The 22817-nt window shown below is 31.2% G+C and overlaps 1 protein-coding gene across 8 annotated transcripts in view; it reads left to right on the top strand.

The window, feature by feature from the left end:
* LOC123269892 (glutamate receptor ionotropic, kainate 2) overlaps positions 1-22817 on the top strand; it is a 163764-nt gene that overhangs the window by 126230 nt on the left and 14717 nt on the right. For 6 of the 8 annotated variants that reach the window (XM_044735786.1, XM_044735785.1, XM_044735787.1 and 3 more), the window contains 4 exons: positions 540-697; positions 12071-12212; positions 14215-14382; positions 22337-22357. In XM_044735786.1, the coding sequence (XP_044591721.1) occupies positions 540-697; positions 12071-12212; positions 14215-14382; positions 22337-22357 (489 nt within the window). The remainder of the gene's footprint in view (positions 1-539; positions 698-12070; positions 12213-14214; positions 14383-22336; positions 22358-22817) is intronic. The other 2 variants (XM_044735790.1, XM_044735789.1) reach the window with 1 other exon arrangement.

Here is a 22817-nt window from a genome sequence, read left to right as displayed (position 1 = left end):
AACTTTCTCTTACTCTTACTCTGAAGCTGACTTTATTGTGCGAAACTTTGTTTCAAGTTAGTGGCCGTAAGTATGGTTCCCAGTTTACAGTTTCTAGTTTTCAGTTCGACGCTCTCTGTTCAACGCTCTACATTTCCAACAATTCTCAAGTCTGCTCCCAACTCATGCCGAAGTCTGTTACTAAGACAGCAGTAAAGTATAATGCATGAGCTACGAGTTAACGAGCAGGTTATGGGCCCAGTCAATGTTAAGTTATTGATATACAGACACGAAGATGGGTTCCCTCATTTTGCAAATTCAGTTTACGATGTTGTATAAAAAATTGCTGAGGTGGTGGATTTTTCCGAATAGGAGGGATTCTAAACGCCGAGCCAGAAAAAAGTAATTTATCGATGCTAGTTCCGCACCGGAATTTGTTGCGAACGGAGTAAATCTTTTTCCGCCTGTGGATATTTGTGTAATCAGATTATTAAAAGCAATATGCGTTGTTTATATACTTTGTTTTATTTTAAAAATTTATTGGTATTTTTATGTTCCAGGCGTACGTGGATCTTGTGAAAGCGTGGGGGTGGAAAAGCTTCACGATTATTTATGAAAATAATGAAGGATTAGTGAGACTCCAGGAATTACTAAAAGCTCATGGGCCTAGTGAGTTTCCGATAGCTGTTCGACAATTGGGTGAAACTGAGGATTATCGGTAAATACTATTTTACGTTTATTTTCTCTTTATGTCCTTAATAGGAGATTTTATAGAATAAAAAATTCTATTCAATTTATAAACCTTGGAGAATTTAGTCATCAATTTGTAAGCTTTTGTTTTGTTGGAAAATATATTTTTATTTATTTATAAATATATTTTTGTTGGAATCGAAATTCTCCGAGGGCCATATCATGCAAAATTAATACAAATAAAAAATACAATGTGTGAAAACAAAAAAATATAGCAAAAAATGAATTTATGAATAAGTTGACTCTACCATACTTGAATGTATGAAATTTAATTGAAAGATATAAAAATTCCTGTCTATATTATTAATCATCTTACATTAATTATATTTTCTGTATAATATGAAATCTTAGCTAAATTAATTAAAAAGTCAAAGCTTCTAAAAGCCGATTTCACGATTATAAATTCGGAGATTAGTAGCATACATAAACAGTATCACATTTTCAGCATGAAATATCAAGTGATTAGACCATCTTGAGAACACTAATGCTTAAATACTTCATTAAAATTTTAAGAAAATTAGTGTAAAGTAATTATTAATGAATAATCAATAAAAATTAAGCTTTTATCAAAGAACTTAACAAAAGCTTTGAAATTGAAAATTTTTTGATAAATAAAACTTCTTTTAAAACTTTTTAAAAAAGTTAACTCAATAAATATAAATTAATAATTTTACTATAAAAAGAAAAAAAATCTCCAACACTTTTGCTCTGAAAGTTTAATCCATACACAAGACATATTTCAATTAATATTTTTGTAGCTTTAAAAATAAAATGAAATCAGAGCGATAAAAGTCGGTTATTGCGATGATTAAAACCACTTATGAGTAAGGTGGTAAAAACTGGTGTGGATAAACGTGATAAGTGGAGCGTCCACATATATATCTGTATAAGTAGCTTGTGGACTTAGCAGTAGTTAAATAAAAAGAGTTTAAAGTATAGCACAGTAGGAAATTCTCGTAAGTGTCTGCTGCGTGTTACATGTATCCTTGTATCTTAGTGTGTCAGCTACTTTTAACACTTTTTCTTCTTCCTTCTTCTTCTTATTCTTCTCACCTGGGAATCTGAATGAAAAGTAGTCTCGGGGGCGAAACCAAGCGTAAAGTTTTACTTGTCGGATAACTCGTGTGGTGTATGCGCCACCGGGCCGGGGAGGTGTGTCGTGCTGCGGTGTGCTGAGTTTACCGAGTTGAGATATAGCTATTGGATGAAGAGGAACGTACGTGTTCTAGAGACTGCCTATCCCTCCCGGTGGACATCCTCAGCCAGAATAGGATAGAACAAAATGGGGTGGGAAAACTACTATACACCACAATGCAGTCAAGTCTTTACTTCTTTGACATCTATTATATTCTCCATAACGACTCGGGGGTAAGATGAGTGCGATATCATAAATGTTGGCGACGCCACGACATCACCAGGGAAATAAAACGATCATGTTCTTCCCTTGTACTTGCGCTTATATTGTTTACTCTCTTTACTATTTACTCTTTACTCCCTTCTCATATGTATTGCATTTACGTGAATGCTGTGGAGATGTAAGATATAAATTAAATGGAAGACGTGCAAATGAGAAAATCCCTCGTATATTTATCATCAAAACGAGAAAGTCAGCTCGTCATACTGAATGAGTTATCTCAATGTGGTTGCGAGTTCAGATAATTATTTTTGGAAAATTTGGAGATTAAATGGTTGTTTATACAGTACTAATGAAAATCCAAATTATTTATTAAAGCAAACAACAGTTTTGAATTTTTAACTTCCCGCTAAGAAAATCGAAGATTTTTAAAAATCGGGAAGTTATTGTTTTCACCCTGTTTTGCAAAAATCGAGTTTTCATCAGATCTCGACGTTTACAGGTCATAGGAAGCTTCCCTGACTATCCCCGCGAGGTTGTCACGGTGTCTGTATGTGTGTGTGTGTGTGTGTGTGTGTGTGTGTGTGTGTGTGTGTGTGTGTGTGTGTGTGTGTGTGTGTGTGTGTGTGTGTGTGTGTGTGTGTGTGTGTGTGTGAAAGTATGTAAACCGCTTATAACTTTTGAACGGCTTGACCGATTTCATCGCGGTTGGTGCCATTCGAAAGAGCTTGACCAAAATTAGATTTGAAAACTATTTGGACCGATTCAGATCAATAGATTTTGAGAAATCTTAAAAAAACTGAAAAAAAAAATTTTTTCAAATGTGGTTTTTTTGGAATAACTTTTAAACGGCTTGAAGGTTCAATTCCAAAAACTATTCAGCTCTTAACCTCAAAAAACCACGTCGATCGCCACCAGTCCGGTCAAAATCGGTTGATTCATTCGAGAGATATCGTGAACGAAAGAAAACCGAAAAAAGTGTTTTTTCGGAATAACTCCAAAATTGCTAGCGCGATCAATTCAAAATTTAAGATTATTTGTAAGGCTTAAAAAACTGCGTCGAATTCTTCTAACTACGTAAAAATCGGTTTATTCATTCAAAAGTTATTGCGGTTTAAAAATTCAAAAAATAGTGTCTTATCAAATCTCTATCAGACTTTTGAGCTCGAAGAGCTTTAAAGCATAGGAAAGCAATCTCTTTGAGCTCGGAGAGCTCAAAATAACCCATAAATTGTATTTTTGAGCTCGAAGAGCTCAAAAACGTCATTGGTGCAATTTTAAGCGCCTAAGTATGGAATTAGCGGGAAGTTGCAGGGATGGCCTTCAGGGTCAACCGTTTTCCTAATTTTTTTTTCGAGCATTTGGATACAAGGTAACATTAATTCGAAGTATTATTGACTTTTTTCAAAAACATCAACATGTTCAGATTTTTACTAATTTTTAAATCGTCAAAAATAAGTCTTGAATATCATTTATATTGAATGCAAGTAAAATTTTTTTTTGAATAAAAAAATTTGTTTTTAAACAAAAAATATAAAATTCTTGAAGGAAAATGAAATTATTTTTAATTTTAGAGACGAAGTACAAAAATTTGATTTTTCTTCACTCAAAAATGAGTTTCAAGGAAAAAAAACTCTTGAATTGAAACAAGCTGTTCAAAAAAATTTTTTTGAATCAAGTAGTTACCTTTCATTGCAAAAAATCGACTCAAGAGTCAAAGATTAAGAGAAGATTAAAAAATCTATTCAACATTATTCTCTTGACAGCAGTTAAAGTAAAAATTTTTCAATAAAACAGTTCTTTTGAAGAAAAGAGGATTTTTTTGCCAGGATTCCTTTATGCAGAACGCGAACGCGTACGTTTGTTCTACACATGGATCCCACTCGAGAAATAAGAGATGCAATAACACTAAACGTTGTCTGTTCTTTTGATGCGCTGCTGCATAAAATTGTTCAGGTTCTGTTTTGAACGCGGCAGTAGAATTTCATCGAAAGAAGTAGAGGAATAGAAGAAAATCTAGGAATCCAATATTCAAGAGAACCGGACGTAAACTGACTACACGACATAGAGATCCGACGGGTTTGCGTCACCAGATCCTTTGTATATTCACCTACAATTGTACTCCCACGGTCAATGTGTGCGCATATATATGCAGATGTAGTTGTTACACAGACAGATACACAGAGGAATAGAATTTGAAATAATTTATGAGTCAGCACGATGCTCCAGTAGACTCTCGTAACAACTGATGGATGCAAGTTGTTACTTGTATTTTATATAAATACGCTTCATGCTCGCTGACAAAAAAATTTGGAAAAAAAAATAATAAAAAGGGTTGTAAATTTAACGAAATTTACTCACACAAATCACTCAATCACTTTCTGCTCTCTGCTCCTTTCTTCGATCTAGAACTAGAACGTGGATTTACATACTGTTTCTTAGACTCTGCTCCGTTATTCTCGTCAACATGTTTTATTTTTCTGTTTCCTTTTCCTTTTTCTTATTTTGGGTTCTAGTGACATCCGCGCAGCGCCGGTATTGGTCAATAAAGAATAGTCCAATTCGCGAAATGTCATTGGAATAAAAAGTTGGCTCTGCTGGAGACAATTTTTCTTGAATGACCTCCACTCGCAGTACATGTATATCTGCATTAGACGTTGAGTGATTTATAGGCCGCGTAGACATTGACAGTTTTGTTGAACGCTTCACCGAGCACTTCGAGTGGCATATCCAAAACTTATGTTCTACATACACCTTCCATTATGCATCTGAAACACTGTTTAATAACCTACACATTTAAAAAGTTACATATTTCACGTCCCAAATGTCCAAAGGGCGTATAACGGCAACTAGATAGGGCTTTGTGCCAAAAAAGCGTCTATAAAATTTTTTTTTTGCGATTGATCTTAAAATTGTTCAAAACGTAAAATTTATAACAAAAAATTTTTTAAAATCCAAGAAAGTATTTAAAATGAAATTTATCACAAAGCTTTGATAAAAAGCTCTCATTTATATTATTAAGAGAATAAGAAAAATTTTGTCTCCAGGATAGTCATATGATAAAATCTTAACTTGAATTTGTGCCTTTTCAAGGTTTCATATCATTCTTACTGATAGTCAATTTATGATGATAAGTATTTAGGCTGTATTTCAAAATGCTCTATTTCTAGATAGATAATTAAGAAATGACCTTGTATCTTGTGAACTAATGACTTTTTTAAAGATATAAGCTCACCCCGACATTACACTCATCGAGACTTTTCATTTGAGTATCCACATTAATTTTTCATATATTTTATATATTTATATATTTCACAAATACCATATATATAAAATATATAAAAAATGCCATGTGGGTACTCAAATGAAAGTTCCTGATGAGTGTAACATCGGGATGAGCTTATATCTTTAAAAATATTAATAATTAAGAACTGACATTGCTATCTCGTCAACTAATGATATTTTTAAAGATACACGGAAAAAAGAAAACTCGAAAAATTACAGTATAAAATATAAAATCGGTCCCGTCGTAATCAAAACTAGAAAAATTACAGTTTGAAGTAACATTTTTCTAAATTCGATTTTTTAATTTTATATTCAGAGCTTTCAATGTAAATATTACATTTTACAATGTAATTCTTATAAAATCTGTAATAATTACATTAGAAACTGTAATTTTTCCAGTTTTTATCACGAAGTGCCACGTTGCATTATATACTGTAATTTTTCGAGTTTTCTTTTTTCCGTGTATAAGCTCACCCCGACGTTACACTCATTGCGACCTTTCATTTGAGTACCCACATCAATTTTTCATATATTTATATATATTATATATATGTATATATGAAAAATATATTAAAATGCATGTGGGTACTCAAATGAAAGCTCTTGATGAGTGTAACCTCGGGATGAGCTTATATCTTTAAAAACTTCAATAGTTAAAAAAGTACAGTGCAATTTAACAAAAGTCATTATTTAATAAAACAAAATTTTATCTATTTATAGTTCACAAGTCACGATAGTCACATAGTGACTGCAAGTTTTCTAGTTTTTTTCATCAAAAATTATCAAGCTAAAGTATACATTTTTGATCTATTTTAATTATTATTAAAATTTATCAATTTTTATACAAAATTTGGATATGTTTATTATATTATTCATATATTTTTCTTTCATTAAAAAAAAAATCACTTTAGAGAAATTTTTCTTAATTCGAAATTTTTTCCCATCATTTGATTCTATATTTAAAAACCTCGATAAAATTCAATCTTCGAAATAATTTATTCCGGTGAATAATATTGTGATTAAACGATCCATTAACGAATGCTTTAAACTCGACAAAATCAAGTGTCACTTTTACATCACTGATATCACTTCATTACACGGTTGATCGCTTGCCGTTTCAGTAACTAGTTAAAAATCTATTTCCATCAGGTTTATCGATTAATCAACGAAAACTTCCCAGTTAATAGCCTGCATCACAAAATTTTATTTACCAGTTATATCAGATCTTTTTTCCCCTCACTCTTCAAATGATTCTCTCGCAAGTGCTGGTAATATAGATAATAGCTACCACACTTTATCTTAAAGACTAAATTAAATTCATCAAAGCTGCTCGGTGAATCAATAAACTTCGCAGTGGTAATCTCATTTGTAATAGAGCCATACTCTTACCCTTTGAATTTTAGATAGACAGAGGAGAATTATGCTCTCAATCTGCGAATTCTATCATTCATTTGATGATAAAGGAGCTCTATGTTTAGTACATCTTTACAGTTCGATAGCTGCTGACCTCTGACCTTTCGTTCAAACCTACTGAAGTACCTACACTAACACGAACCCTGAGGCTGGATCTGGGGATCGCATTACGAGAAAGTTCCTCAGTGGAACGGAAAACAGAAATAATAATTTGCTTCTGGGTCATTTATTGATAGAAACATTTTTCACTTAAATATTTGCAAGATACAGTTAGCAAAATTGAAACTCTTAAATTTACAGTCGATAGAAAAATTCTTTAAAAATACTGCAGAGGACATTGCTTCGACTTTAACATAGAAAATTTATCAACACATTGCGTTACTTATGCCTTAAGGGCGTAAAAAAAATTATTTTTTAATACAATTAATTTAAAAATGTCTGTAATGTATTAATTTGTGCAAAAAATGAAGAAAAAAAATTCTTAAAGCCAAAAGAGCGCATAAAAAATTTTTTCAAAATTTTATTTTCTAACTTTTTTAGTCAAAAATTGCATTTTTGACAATAAAAATTGAAAATGAAAAAAAAAATGATAAAATTCAGTTAGATTTTTACAAAAAATTATAAAATAAGATAAAGAATTTTTTTTATACGCTTTTTTGGTTTTGCAAAACCAAAAGGGCGTATAATTTGAGATTGCTTTCAGCATTAGTAACGCTCTATAAATTTTGAATTCAACGGTAGGTCTTGACCGAAGTTACGATGAGCTGCGGGCATTTTGTGGATTTTCTCTTCCCAAATGAAGTTATTTATCTCATGCCTCAAAGCTTAATAACAGCGATTATTACAGTACCCATTTGAAGGAGCCTGAAATTACGTAATGAACAAGTTACTATTATTACTATTACTCGCAACTCATAACTCAAAAGCATATAAATAGTTATGAATGTTATAAGTTTATCAAATAACTATTTTACCGTAAATTGCGGACAAATGAACCAACCGATGTTGGTAACGTGCCATTACTACTTTTCACCGCGTATTGACTTGCTAATACTGTTCAAACAAATGCGAAGTGTCGATACTACAGGAACGCTCGACAACTTTTGTTTATAAATGCACATACACAATTTACCTACTGTTTTCTCTGACATTCCACGTCAGTAAGTTCTCCTGTGAATTTAACTAATCTAAATAATTCATTTATAACAAAATGTCCACTTATCGCACTTCATGTTTACTAACTACTTACGGACTGATTATTAACGAAGGACAACTTGTAGCTTTAGGCATTGTTGTTTTATGGAAATATTTACAGAAAAAGAATCAAGAGTTTATTAAAAACAATATCTTTTTCTCTATACAAATAATTCTTAGAATTCTTTGTAGAAATTTAGAAAATTACCCGCCTAACAATTGTTCTCTATTTATCATATCATGATCAATGATTTACTTTCGCAGCTGTACAAAAACAGGGTGTAGGGTGTAGATAGAACGTGAATTAAACGGTATTATAAATTTAACGATTCGATTAACTAATGTAAAAGCTTAATCGGGTGATGTATATTAACGGCATTGACTTTGTAAGCCGGTGTTGTGTGTTTCACTTGTTCTGCTTCAAATGAATATATATTTTGTCTGTAGAAACAATGACAACAACAATAACCAACACGAAATGACGAATGATGCTATCAAAACTCTGTAGTGCGTACTCGTGTTGTGGACAATTCACTTGTAGGGTCTGTAAACTATTCACTCTACTCCACGCAGATTTATTTACGACTGCCAAAATACAAGCGATTCATTGGAAATTAAAAACTATTGATGTGGATAAATGGAAAAAATATTATGCTTGGTTTTGACGGAAAAAGTTTATTAAATTTAAGTTTATTATTATTAAAAGGGCAAGATTCAACTTTGATAAAAAATTTACTGTCTAGCTTATAAATATTGCAATGCAAAGATCATTCATAAACAAACAATGCAGTATAACTTTTTTTAATAATGATATGATAACCTAATATTTTTCACAGCAAAAAAATTCTGTCATTCTTTACAGCCATTGTTTTATTATTAATTTTATTTTTTCCGTATTTTTTAAAGAACATTATAAATGTATTTGACCTAATAGAATTTTCTATTGAAGTTGTGGGGCTGTAAAAAGTGTCAAAGTTAAATTTTTATGCTCTTTTTTTATTCAAAGTACTAAATAAATAATTATCATTTGTTAAATATTAAAAAAATATTCAATAAAATTATCAAATATTAAATATAATCTCCCCTACTGATAAAAAAAATACATAAAAGTTTCTGTAAAATAATATTAAATTTTATTAACCAATATTTTTTAATTGGATGTAAACAAAGTAATTTTTTCCTTGAACATTCCAATTATTTTAACAATAACAATTTATCAGAGAGTAAACTTTTTTGCCCCATTTAAAAGCATAAAAACTTTTCTCTGTTTACACTTGCGATTAATTTCAGCATAAAAAATTGAAAAAGTACGTACATGCGGACTTATATTTAGTGAGAGGTTTGCGCCGGTGACAAAAAAGGAAAAAGTTAAAAAAATGGTAAAAAAGCGTTAATTGTTCTAATGGTACAGGTGTGCCTTGTTATGTATGGAGGCGAAAAAAATTACGAAATACGAGCTGTAATGAAAGCAAACAGAAAAATGCTGGAAAAATCGTAGGTACAATCAACTCAACAGAAATTCCGACCGTTAATCACTACGTCTCGTGAGCTTGGCCGAGGGGAGGGCAAAGAGGAGCAGAGGCAGGCCGGGCTGAGCTCACTCTTCGGTTGAATTGCTTTCTAGAAATTGCTTCGATTTCCCGAATGAATTGCGATCGGTGGCACCGGAGCTGGATTGTGGCGCTGTTGCTGGTGCGAGGGCTCGAGGGGAGGGTGAATACCCAGCTAGCAACCCCCTGCTCCGTGCCTCTACTCATACCCCGTGCAATTGTAGCGTTTACGATAAGAAGGAATCGAGAGGAAGGATATGAATGGAAACCCACAGAATGAATATCGCCTATACGTATCCTACCAATCTCTAGGGGTCGATCTCTCCAATTGCTATTGATATATGTCAAATATATTATTCATATAATATTTATCAACACTATTACTAACGGAAGGTTGCTTGGTTCTTCAGTTTTTGGTTATTGATTCGGTATTAATGGCTTTAAAGAGCTGTCGATGTTGCTAAGTCAATTAGAAAAATATTTTGTTTGAATCAATCGAAAAAATTCATGAATTGGATCAAGAAAATAAAAGTCGAGGAATTTAATGATGAATATAGGGCACGACTCTTCAATTCCAGCAATAAGAGGGAATTTAATTTCTTTCATTGTCTTCGTAAGTAATTTACTTTACTTCATCGAATTTTACAAAGTTCATTTCCACGTAAATTTGTTTTGTATATAAACTTTTTTTAATTCCAAAAAAAGAACATAATTTATTGGATTGAAGCGAAAAACAGAGTTTTTAATTAATATTTTGTTTTGTTCCTTTGAGTTTCTTTGATAATTGCAGTGAATTAGATTGTAATGAAATTATTTGATTTAAGAAAAATATTTTTCTCAAGATTTTACTCTTGCTAAGAGATATTTTTTTGGAATTATTTGTACACAGTACAAAATTTTGCGTTATTGCGTCAAAAAATTTTGTGTTAAAAATTTTTGTGTTAAATCTTTAACACTTTAATGTGTAAATTCAACATTTATTGAGTTAAATTAATACAGAAAAGTGTTAAATATTTAACATAAAAATTTTTAACACAAAATTTTTTACTGTGTAGAAATTTACGAATTGAAGTAAGAAAATTAAAAAAAAAGATGAAAAAAAATTTTCCATTAAAAAAATCTTGCAAATTTAATGGAGCTCTTTTATTTTCAAAAAAGTGTGAAAAAATTCTTGAATCAAGTATCAAGTAAAAATAAAATGACGAGTAAATTAAATTTTATTAATTTAGAAAATTGAATTGTCACGTCAGAGAAATTTTAGCACTCCATCAAGGTTTGAGTCTTCCTTCTTTATAAACATCTCGATGGGAGAAGATTCTTAATGTTTTTGCTGCTGAATTATTAACAATGTAATTACGAAACCATTTGATGAATATTTAAGCTCTAGCTGGGCTAGAATAAAAAGCTCGAGGACGTAAATATAAATATAATAAGTTTTTCTTCTAGCCAGTGCTGTTATTGCCGTATGATTTAGTGATGCTTATTAGAATAAGCAGAATTTCATGGCGCATTTTCGCGAAGAGAGAACAGAAACTTGTAACGAGTTGCCCGGCGAGCTGCGTGGAAACGGCGTCGCCAGGCTAAATTATGTATGGAGCATGAAATATTCTAGAAGGAGACAAGCAGCAACTTTGAGTGGTGAGCACGGAGTAGAGAGCAAGAACAAGACCGGAAGGCTACTGTGTAAGCCAGGGCGAGAGAATGCGAATTTTCACGAGCTGCATAAGGAGATTTGCATTGAGGATACCGTGAACTATAGAGTTGAGCATGAATTTTTGATCGACCCCGCTACTGTTAAACCTGTGCCCCACTGAAAATTTATGACCCGAATGCGCAACGCCTTAAAGCGTCACAGTTTTACAAATATCATTTATTTATTTCTTCTATGCTCATCGATTTTTTATCGCGACTTGGAACTTTGGATTACGCTTGAGCTTAAGCGGGAAAAAAATATAATTTTTTTTACAATATTTGGCAATATTTGCTCGGCAAAGAGGAGAAGCAAGAGATTTATCTGTCTGGAAGAAGATTAAGGCTACGAGAAAAATTTATGGTATAAATATATGATACATATTGAAAAATATCTAAATATTTTTGCAATATCGCATTTTTTAATTTTTTTAAATTTTACTCCAAAGAAATTTAATCTATTAAAAATTATCCACTCCTCAAATGTTTTACAGTAAAATAAAAAATAAAACAATAGCTCTATTTCTTATGAAATTTTTTTCGTGAGTTCTCCGACACATGGTACGTAGTTTATTGAAGTTTCACTTCGAATAAGAATTCGACAGCGACATATCACATTGGAATTCCCGGAGAGTTTATTACAATCCATTCCAAAAATGTTAGGTTCTCTCCACAGTTTTTTTTCGGCTCACAAAAATTTTCAGATTCCGCGACTGTCGTGCTAATTTAAATAAACCCCTCGAGAATCGGGCGTTTGATTTTTTGACGTTTTTATTAATTCAATACTCTGTCGATGGCATTTTATATTTTTAGGGTAATTGAATAATGTTCTTTTTTGTTTTATTTTTTATTCCAGGCCTTTGCTGAAGCAAATTAAAAATTCAGCGGAGTCCCACATTGTGCTGGACTGTTCCACCGAAAGGATTCATGAGGTCCTCAAACAAGCGCAGCAAATTGGGATGATGAGCGACTACCATAGCTATTTAATTACTTCCCTGGTAAATTATTTTTCTGTATCATTTCATACAAATGTTTTACACCGAGAGAACTCACTCTGGATATTACTTTTGCCATGAAAGCTTTGCACAATAGGCTGCTAATTAATAAAAATAATGAAGTTAATAATAATAGTAATAATAATAATGATAGCGGGTATTTTTTGAAAATATTAATAACTGTTAGTTAATTAAAATTCAGCGCAAATGTAATGTGTTTCTTTCTTGGGGATGTTTATATACAGAGCATAAATCCATTACTCATTTGAACCGTACACCAGAGATTAAATAAATACAACTTCAAACAAACTAATTCGTCGAACAATTTATCTCTCTCGGTTTATAATGCCAGCAGATTTTAATTAAGATCTATTAAAATGTAAATTAGAAACCGTGCGCCGTTATGTCTGTCTATCGTGCGTATACATACATACACTGATTATCATCCACACATCCTCATACTCATTCACCTTCACACAGACGGGCTACAAAATAATACACAAAAACAAACCCACCACTAGATAATCATTTTACGCGAAAATGAAGTTTTCAAATTCAAACCAAAATCCTCTTCTAGATAACAAACATTTCCATGCATATATTAAATTAATGCTCACTTTTATTTCATTTTTTCTATTTATACACTCCGCAAAATCATGGGAATTAAGTACTGGGTCTTTTTGATTTTCTGTGAAAAAATTTTTATCACGGAAATTTGAAGTACAAAAAATTTTTCAAAAGTTTGTGATTCAAATTAAATATTGGTAAATTTTTATCTTCACAATCAATTGACTATTATGAATCAATAAAATATAAAAATAATTTGAACTAGCAACCTTGCAGTTACTATGTAACTGCCGTGACTTGTAGACTATAAATAAATAAAATTTTGCTTTATTAAATAATGACTTTTGTTAAATCACACTGTACTTTCTTAAATATTGACGTTTTTAAAGATATATGCTCATCCCGATGTTACATTCATCAAGAGCTTTCATTTGAGTACTCACATGCATTTTGATATATTTTTCATATATACATATATATAATATATATAAATATATGAAAAATTGATGTGGGTACTCAAATGAAAGGTCTCGATGAGTGTAATGTCGGGATGAGCTTATATCTTTAAAAATATCATTAGTTGACAAGATAGCAGTGTCAGTTCCTAATTATTGATATTTTTAAAGATATAAGCTCATCCCGACGTTACACTCATCAAGAGCTTTCATTTGAGTTCCCACTTGCATTTTGATATATTTTTCATATACATATATATATATATATATATATATATATATATATATATATATATATATATATATATATATATATATATATGAAAAATTGATGTGGGTACTCAAATGAAAGGTCTCGATGAGTGTAATGTCGGGGTGACTTTATATCTTTAAAAATGTCAATAATTGACAAGATTGCAATATTAGTTCTTAATTATTGACATTTTTAAAGCTATAAGCTCATCTCGATGTTACACTCTTTAAGAGCTTTCATTTGAGTACCCACATGCGTTTTGATATATTTTTCATATATACATATATATAATATATATAAATATATGAAAAATTGATGTGGGTACTCAAATGAAAGGTCTCGATGAGTGTAACATCGGGATGAGCTTATATCTTTAAAAATGTCAATAGTTCACAAGATACAAGGTCATTTCTTAATTATGTATCTAGAGATAGAGCATTTTCGAATGCAGCCTAAATACTAATCATAATAAATTGACTATCGATGGAAAGGATATGAAATCTTGAAAAGGCACAAATTCAAGTCGAGACCTTTACAATGACACTAAATTTCACTTAAAAAACCGATTTTATCACATGACTATCCTGGACACAAAATTTTTAATATTCTCTCAATAATATAGATAATTGTCAAAATAGATTTATAACTTAAAAATCATAAAATCATATGATAAATAAATATAATTTATTTTTTATTCTATATCCAACTGATTATACTATGGGTTTAACAGGATTTACACAGCGTGGACTTGGAGGAATTCAAATACGGTGGGACCAATATCACTGCCTTCCGATTGGTCGATCCGGAGAAGCCGGAAATTCAAAAAGTCGTACAAGATTGGATTTACGGTGAACAAAGATACGGACGACAGCTTGATATGGGTCAAACACATAATAAGGTATTTTTTTCTGTGTAAATAATGTAAGGACCCTACGCCCATGATAAATCATCGAGCCTTTACGCTCAGCTTACCTTCGCTATAAATTGATTCTTTAAATAAAATAGAGCTTTTTGAGCCGTCACATTCTGCCATTTTGCATCGAACCGCTTGACTGCTGAAAACGGAGAGAGGGACGGCTGAATGAATTTAGTTGTCTATTCGGTTGACTATAATGACAACAACAATGGCAATGATATACACGGTGGTTCTGAGGTTTGCAATAAACAAATGTCATTCTGACAACTGAAATTAAGCCGGAAACTAATGCAGCGCGAGAGACTGTTTTATCCCTAGGGAAGGAATTTATCATTTTCAACTCGCTAATTCTCGATTTTGAATTGACTTATTTTCACAATAGCGTCAAAATAATTCCAACGAGTTTCAATTGTGGTGCTCAAACTTTTTGATTATTTAATTACTTCGGCAAATTATTCCTGGATTTTATAAAAAGTTTCAACAGATACAAATGAAGTAAGTTTGTTTGTTTTATTTTTTGCAATCAAAAGCTGACTGTAATGTCACTGAATACAATCGTTAACTGAAAGTTTCAATAGTACCGTTGAACGAGATGCTATCGAGTTAATAAAGAGCGTACATCATAGAGAAAAAGTAATTAAAAAGCTTGTGAAAAATATCAATCAAAACAAAACTAGACGTTTGATTTCTGACGTATTTCATGTTTGCAATTGACGTAACTCCGTAAACTAATTTTATAATTTAAAGTGGTTTTAGGTTTTTGGTAAAAGTTTGATTCCATATTTTTATTATTGTCAAAGTTTTTATTCTTATTAGCTTTTCGACAATGGTTTGGTGAATTTTCGCACTTTACGCAAATGTAAGTAGCTGAGGGAATCGTCTTCTAACGCGAGGGTACTTCCAGGACGAGCTGTCGAGAGTAGGTAATTGGAAATTACCCATTCAAAAGTTTTCTCCCGGTTGCGGAGGAAGAGCTCTACCGCTAGTAATAGTGCCAGTACCAGTACCAGAAAGATCCAATTTTCTGGGCACGTGCCGATCCTCATAATAATGCAAATATCCACAAAGGAGAAACGGAAATAACTTTTATAAATTTTTTCATCCTTTTCTTCTGTTCCACTGAACAATTCCACTGAAAGTTTGTCACTTTGAGTGACAAATATTCATCAAATCTAATGCTATTCCCTGGAATAACACTTTGTTTTACAATTAGCATATTACTTTTATAAATTTTTCTTCATGATAATTTATACCGCCTAGTTATTGAAGTTCTTCGTCATCGGCGAGGTGAATTCCCGGTAGTTTGATTTCCACGAATAAACAAAACGATCCAAATGCCAATACCATGAGCTTTTCGTTACAACATTCCCCTAGTTCTCTCTAAATTCTAAATAAAAGATTAAAAGCTATTTTTTGGCCCTCTATTTCACTCGTAAATCAGAGCAATACTCCAAAAATAAATAGGACGCTGCAATTTTTCATCGCAACAACGCCCACAATCATCGGATTTCGATAAATCTATTAACACTCATTTTTCGGGGAACATCTTGTCTGAAGAGGAGCCAAATTGTACAGTTATCCTCGAAATTATGGCCCTTTAAAATCTTCATAACAACTAAAAATTCTCTTTCTATTACTTTTTTTTACGAGAAGTAAGCTCGTTTCTGTAAAAAATACACTAAATCTGATAAAGTATGATTAAATTTTTAACTTCCTCTCTACTGGGAGAATTTTTAGGCTTGTAATACCAAACTTTTACGAGATTTTATCAAAACTAACGTCCTCTGAACTGCAAATAAAGATCCGAATCCTCCGAAGGGAATTTAGACAAACGTTATCCATGACAATTTGTAAAATTTTGAAGAGATCGTAATGAGACTGAAGGGACTTCCTTTTCGAGTAATTTTGATGGTTGAATTCGAGTTATATCTAAATCGGTTGATTAGTTTCAAAATGGCGGCTATTAACTATTTTCAAAAATTAAAATATCGAATTTTTCCCTTTTTTTTATAACTTTTTTCTTTCATTTAATCATACTTAACAAATTTAACTTCAGTTACAAAATGGTACATTTTGTTAACGAGGCAATTGAACAATCCATCGTCATAAAACTTACCAAGTCCAATAAAATCAATTATTCTTTCCATAAAACTTGCATCAACTTTGTCTTTGAGAGTTTATTTAACGATTCTATGAAACAGTCTTACTCTACACAATAAGTTGAAAAAAGAAATCAAAGTTAGAACAAGTAGTTGCTGTGCTGAAGCAATTAACTTTAATGATTGCCGGGTAGCCTTCAAACTTGGGTATCTGCTATTTACAATGGTATCAAACTTTTATTTATTCTGCCAGTTCCACGGTATAGAAAAAAAAAAAAAAGAAAAATAAAACTTTGTCTCGTCACTCGGGGCGTTGGACTGGAAAATGGATTTGATAAAAGTATTAAAAAATGACGATAATAATAATAACAGCAACGTCAATGATAAAATAAATAAATTTTGACAGCGATTGTATGAAAAAATGTCTGTAACATCTGGATAAACTGACATGGTTGAAGTTACAAAAGAACCGTGAGGATGTTAAAAGCCGGGTAGAGAGAGTGCACAACGAAAAGTTTGTTGAGTTTCACGCGACACCTGCTATCCTTTGCCTTTTATTTTTTTCATCCAAAAGTTGTTTAATTTTTTTGTTCCTTCTCTTTTTCATCTCGACCTTTTACCTTTTGCCTTTGCCTTTTACCTTTTCATTGATTTTTTTTCCGTTTTATTCTCGAACTTTGCTTTGCTTTAACCTCCACCGTCAACCAAATCGCCTGAGATTGTGACCCAAGATTGCTGATGCTCGGCAAAACGTACACTCTGTTGTTGATGGAAAAATCTAAACTTTTAACTTAATAAACTTGTATATAGCAGTTGTGCTTTCCGATTTAGTTTGGATGAGCAATTTGCCACGTAGTTGTCCGAATAGTCAATTCACTGTTAGACTGTTCCGGTCTCTAGTTTTAATTTTCATTTGTTATTAACTTTTGCGGATCAGTAACAATTGTTGGCAATTCAATTACTTTTTTGTTCATTAGTAAAAAACAGTCCTGCTATTCTTTGTGAAAAATATTTTCCCGTAAATATTTTTTGATTAAAAAAAAAAAATCGTTCAAATATTGGTCACTCGAGCTTTAGAGCCAAAAACGAATCATTGAAATGAATTTCCACTCGAGCTATTATTTAAAAATTCTTCCGAACAATGGAAAAAATGGTAAATAGTACTCGGTACTAGACTATTGAATTGCAGGAATACAAACAGCGGAAGTGATTATAAACTTGAATAGTAAATATTGTCATTTGAACTACTGGCAAGATCCGGCAAGCGGTGATCGACAGAGATTACGTTAACTTATTAATTTCGATTATGAAACCCAACGACGGAATTACTGAACTGTGCAGCAATCATATCGTTGATCGTTGAAGCTTCTATTACAAAATTCTTTGAGCATTTCACAATAATACATAATGAGAAAAATTCCTCTCGCGTTCTCACAACGCTGAAACTCGATATTATTTCTTTAGATCAAGCTCTGATGAATATAGGGCACGACTCTTAAATTCCAGCAATGAAAAGGAATAAAATTTCATTCATTATCTCTGTAAGTAATTTGCCTTACTTCATCAGATCTTCTGAAGTTTATTTCCTCGTAAATTTATTTTTAATTTCAATGGAAGAACACATTTATTGCACGGATGCAGAAAACAGAGTTTTTAGTTGATATTTTATTTTGTTCCTTTGAATTCCTTTGATGATAGTCGAGTATGCTGTAATAATATTATATTTATTTTAAGAAAAATATTTTCTTCAAGGTTTTATTCTTGCTAAAAGGCATTCTGTTTTAATTATTTTGAGAAATTTACGAATCAAAGCAAGAAAATAAAAAGACGAGGATGATGAGAAAAAGTTTTTCCATTATAAAATTTTATAAATTCAATCGAAATTTGTTTTTATTTAAAGTTTTTTTTCGTTATTTTGAATGAAGGAACTATTTTTTGAACCAAAAATATTAAATTCTTAAAGATAAAAAGGAATTGTTGTTATTTTTGGAAAATTGTGCCTTTTGATGAAGAATTTGATAGTATCGATTGATGATAATACACACTGAAATGAAAATGTAGAATTTTTATGCTGTGAAAACGATTTTCAAGGCAAAAAATTCTTGAACAAAGTTATCTTGAATCAAATAGTTTTTTTTTCCATAATATTTACTATTTTAGTATATAAAAAAATATCACTATTGCACTAATTAAGACATATTTACTCGATCACAGGCAAATAAATAGTAACAAAAACTCTCGGGGGCTGAATTTACATAAAAACTCAGTAAAACATGTGCGTTTTAAGGTTTCTTGAGTATATGAACTAGTTTTTTATGCCCGTTTTACTTTACTCATTTCCATGTAGTTTTTTTAGGGAGTAAAAGCCGGAGTTACTCTTTTGATCTTTCAACTGTGCAGAAAAACCTGAATAGAAGAAGCTGAGTAGAGTGGAGAAGGGTAGGGCAAAGCGGAAAGGGGCGACCGCCAAGAAATGTCGAAAGTCCTATCACGAAATGGCGTCTCTCTCGGGCAGGGCGTCGTTTGAATTTTACCAATAGTGATTTTACGGCTTTGAGAATTTTCTGACGTGCGAGATGCGAGAACAGCCGCGACGTTTTCTAAATTTAAACCCCGGTTTTTTGTTCTCACAACTTTACAAACTCCTCACACTTTTATGTCTTTACATCCCTTTATTTTATTTGTAGGGGAGACCGGGAAAATAGAGTAACCCAAAATAATTCTATTTCTTTTTCAAATTGTGTTTCGCATTTGTTTGAATTTTTTTTATTCGATGAAAAATGTTTTGTTTATTTTATTTTATTTTTTTTTTCGTATAACTTATGAAGATTGATACATTTATTTAATGTTTTAAGCTTACGACTTGAGTTTTTAACACTTAACATTATGGGTCTTGCAAAGTAAGTTTATTTATGGCGAAACTAAACGAAACTTTGCACCCCTGCCTAGGCCAGTTGTTCCCGCATTCGGGAAGTTGTTAAAGCATTAGGAGAAGCAATTAAAACTAATTGGTGAAACAAAAGTATGATAAGAAATGTAAATACAACTTTAATTTTCATTAAATTAACAACAATTAGAGAATTTTTGTCTTAATTACCTTTAATAATTGGCTATTACATTAATATTTATTCCTTCAAATGATTTTATTTTCAAAGATCATTAGAAGTGTAAAGAAAGAAGTGTTTATTCCAGTTTGAAAACACCTTCAATTAAGGCTCTAATTGGTTCGTATTTTTTCTTAGAAGAACACAAAAGATGAAAAGCTTAGGGGAAGGACGGGCAAAACGGATATGTTAATTTGAAAATGAAATAACAAATATATATTACAATCATATCCATTCTTAACTTTGGCTAATAATTTTTTGGGTAATTGAAGTTTATAATTAAAGTAAAATAAAAATAATAACAAAGAAATTCTTCTTCGAAATTAAAAAAGTCAACATTATCCGTTTTGCCCTACCAGGGCGGGCAAAATGAATACTCAGGTCGCGTAAAACGAATACTGATTGGAAAATACATTTCAATCAAAACAATCGTCGCAAAAATATCAACCGCGTCCTGAATATGAAGAAAAAAAATCAAATCTGCATCGTCCTTAACAACATTAAACTAAGTACTGTATACTTACGATTTAAAATTTTTTTTTTTTTCCTAAATTTCAATATTTATAAAAAAAAATTCCCACAAGTATGCAAAACCAATGCTTTATCGATAACGGTAAGTGTAGTTACATAATAGATTGATAGATTGCTGTCTAAAATGTTTCTATCGACCGACCAGCGATTTAAAACGATTATTCATTTTACCCGCCCTCTCCGTCTTGCCCGTCCGTCCCCTACATTGAAAGAAACTACTTGGCTGAAAAAAATTTTATTAATCAAAGAAATAAATTATTTTGTAAATAATTGGCTGATTTATCATTTCTTAATTTACCTCATAATTTTCTTGAATGTTTCTCAGCAAAAAAAATTTTTTTAATGAGTCAAAAAATTTTATTCTCTTGAAAAAATAACCAAATAAACTAAAAATTAAATTATAAACTTGATGCAAAAATAAACTATTCTTAAATTTCCGGTCACTAACTTTCAAGTTTAAGATCCATCAATAGTTTCTAAAAGTATCTTCTTATATTTTTCTTAAATATTATTTTCAAGCGCTTTCCGTCGATTTAATTCCTTTAACTCGAATTATTTTTTGCCGCTATTCTTTCACAGTCGAAATAATTTTATAGCAACAATTATAATAGTTAACAACACGAAGCAAAACTTCACGGAAAAAAGACAATTCGAAAAATTACAGTATATAATGCAACGTGGCGCTTCGTAATGAAAACTGGAAAAATTACAGTTTCTAATGTAATTATTACAGATTTTATAAAAATTACATTGTAGAATGTAATATTTACATTGAAAGCTCTGAATATTAAATTAAAAAATTGAATTTAGAAAAATGTTATTTCAAACTGTAATTTTTCTAGTTTTGATTACGACGGGACCGATTTTACATTTTATACTGTAATTTTTCGAGTTTTCTTTTTTCCGTGTTTATCTATATATTATTTACAAGAACTCAATCATAAAATAATAGAAACAATGCAAGCACAACAATAATCATAACGTATTAAGCTTCCGATATTGCGCGGTGAGTAATTTAATCATTATTCGCCGTTCAACAACATAACATCGTATAAATAACTTCGAAATAAAACTAATTACTTATCAACAAATTAAATGAATTCCATGAAAACGGTATCAGAACAAACAAACAAACAATGATATTTATTACTGGTTTAAAAGATATTATGTTCGCTTCTGCCTCTGTACCATTTTGTACTTTGCTTCTGCTCGTATTAATATTCTGACTAAAATGACAATGGCATACTTATCTATAATTATTATTTTACCGAGCAATTAATACCCGTATTATCCTCTTACGCATTTAATATTTGACTGAATGAGATTTGTTTTAAACATTTCACCCGAGCGGAGAAAAGTAGAGACAACACGGAGAGATTTGGATAGAGATAAACAATGCGGGTGGTTTATCTGATCGATATTTATTGATATTACGATTGCTTGCGGATTTTGGCAGCGTTTCTATGCTCTGTCCATCAGCCCCAATCTCTATAACAATAACTTCGAATCTACTCACTTTTGATGCTTCTAGTTTTACAATCTAATCTTTACGATCTCAATACCTAATTCCGATATCTAAATTTTCATGTGACATTTTTTTTTGTCAGATGTCTTTCAGTCATTTATAGAAAATAACTGGAGCTCTATCGATTGGTTTTAAATTTACGCGCGGCTGAATGGTGTCGTAAGGTCAGGTTCATTAAAAAAAATGTCGATGCAATTGTAGAGCCAGGTTAAAATTTAATATTCAAGTTATTTCAAGAAATTATTCCATCGATTTTATAATTTTAATGTTTAAATTTACACTGATGAACAGAATAATTCTATTAAGAAAATTTTCTTGCCAAGATAATTATCGAGAGTTTATTTTTTTGTCAGAAGAATTGGTTAAAATAAAATAAAATAAAATTTATTTACTTTAAATAAATGTTGATTTTTTTTTATTAAAAAATTCTTTGATATTTTATGATTATTGAAAAAACAGTTTTATAAAAATAAAAAATTTTTTGATAGTTAAAACAAAAAAATATGAATTTTTCATAAAGTTTAAAAAAAAATGTCCCCTAAATTTTCACCATAAGCCAAAAAAAAAATTAATCTTAAAAAATCCCCAAACTGCACAATAAATATTAATCATAAAGTATTTTAAATTCATATATAAATTTGATATTCTTTTGTGTTCATGCTCCACAATCGGAACAGAATAATATAACAGCTATAAAGGTAAGTTGTAAAGAACACGGATTATTCGATTTTGAATTTCATAATGGAATTCTCATTCCAATTTATATATACACACATATATTCAACTGTATACATATATCCATCCATATAGATTCGTACATGAATCGATTCGTACTTTGTACTATATGTATCCTTGTTCATATTCATCAGCCATGAGACAATCACACGAGGCATTAAATCTTGTAGCTGCCTATCACACCGTTCAATTGTACGAGGTTCATTCTTTTTCAAATACCCTCACATACCCACACATATATACATGCATGTAAACACATATAGATCTATATATGTGTATGCAAATGTTAGGATCGTACCGGCAATGTGCCAAGCGTAATGTAGCCAACGACGTGAACAGCGGCGAATTCATGGGAATAATTATAGATTATGAGTGTTGTACTCGATATCCGTATTCTGAAATTCCAGTTTTCGCTCCGCAAAT

The sequence above is a fragment of the Cotesia glomerata genome, linkage group LG7, assembly GCF_020080835.1.
Source record: "Cotesia glomerata isolate CgM1 linkage group LG7, MPM_Cglom_v2.3, whole genome shotgun sequence".
Taxonomy (NCBI): Eukaryota; Metazoa; Arthropoda; class Insecta; order Hymenoptera; family Braconidae; genus Cotesia; species Cotesia glomerata.
This window is presented reverse-complemented; position numbering and strand designations above follow the sequence as displayed.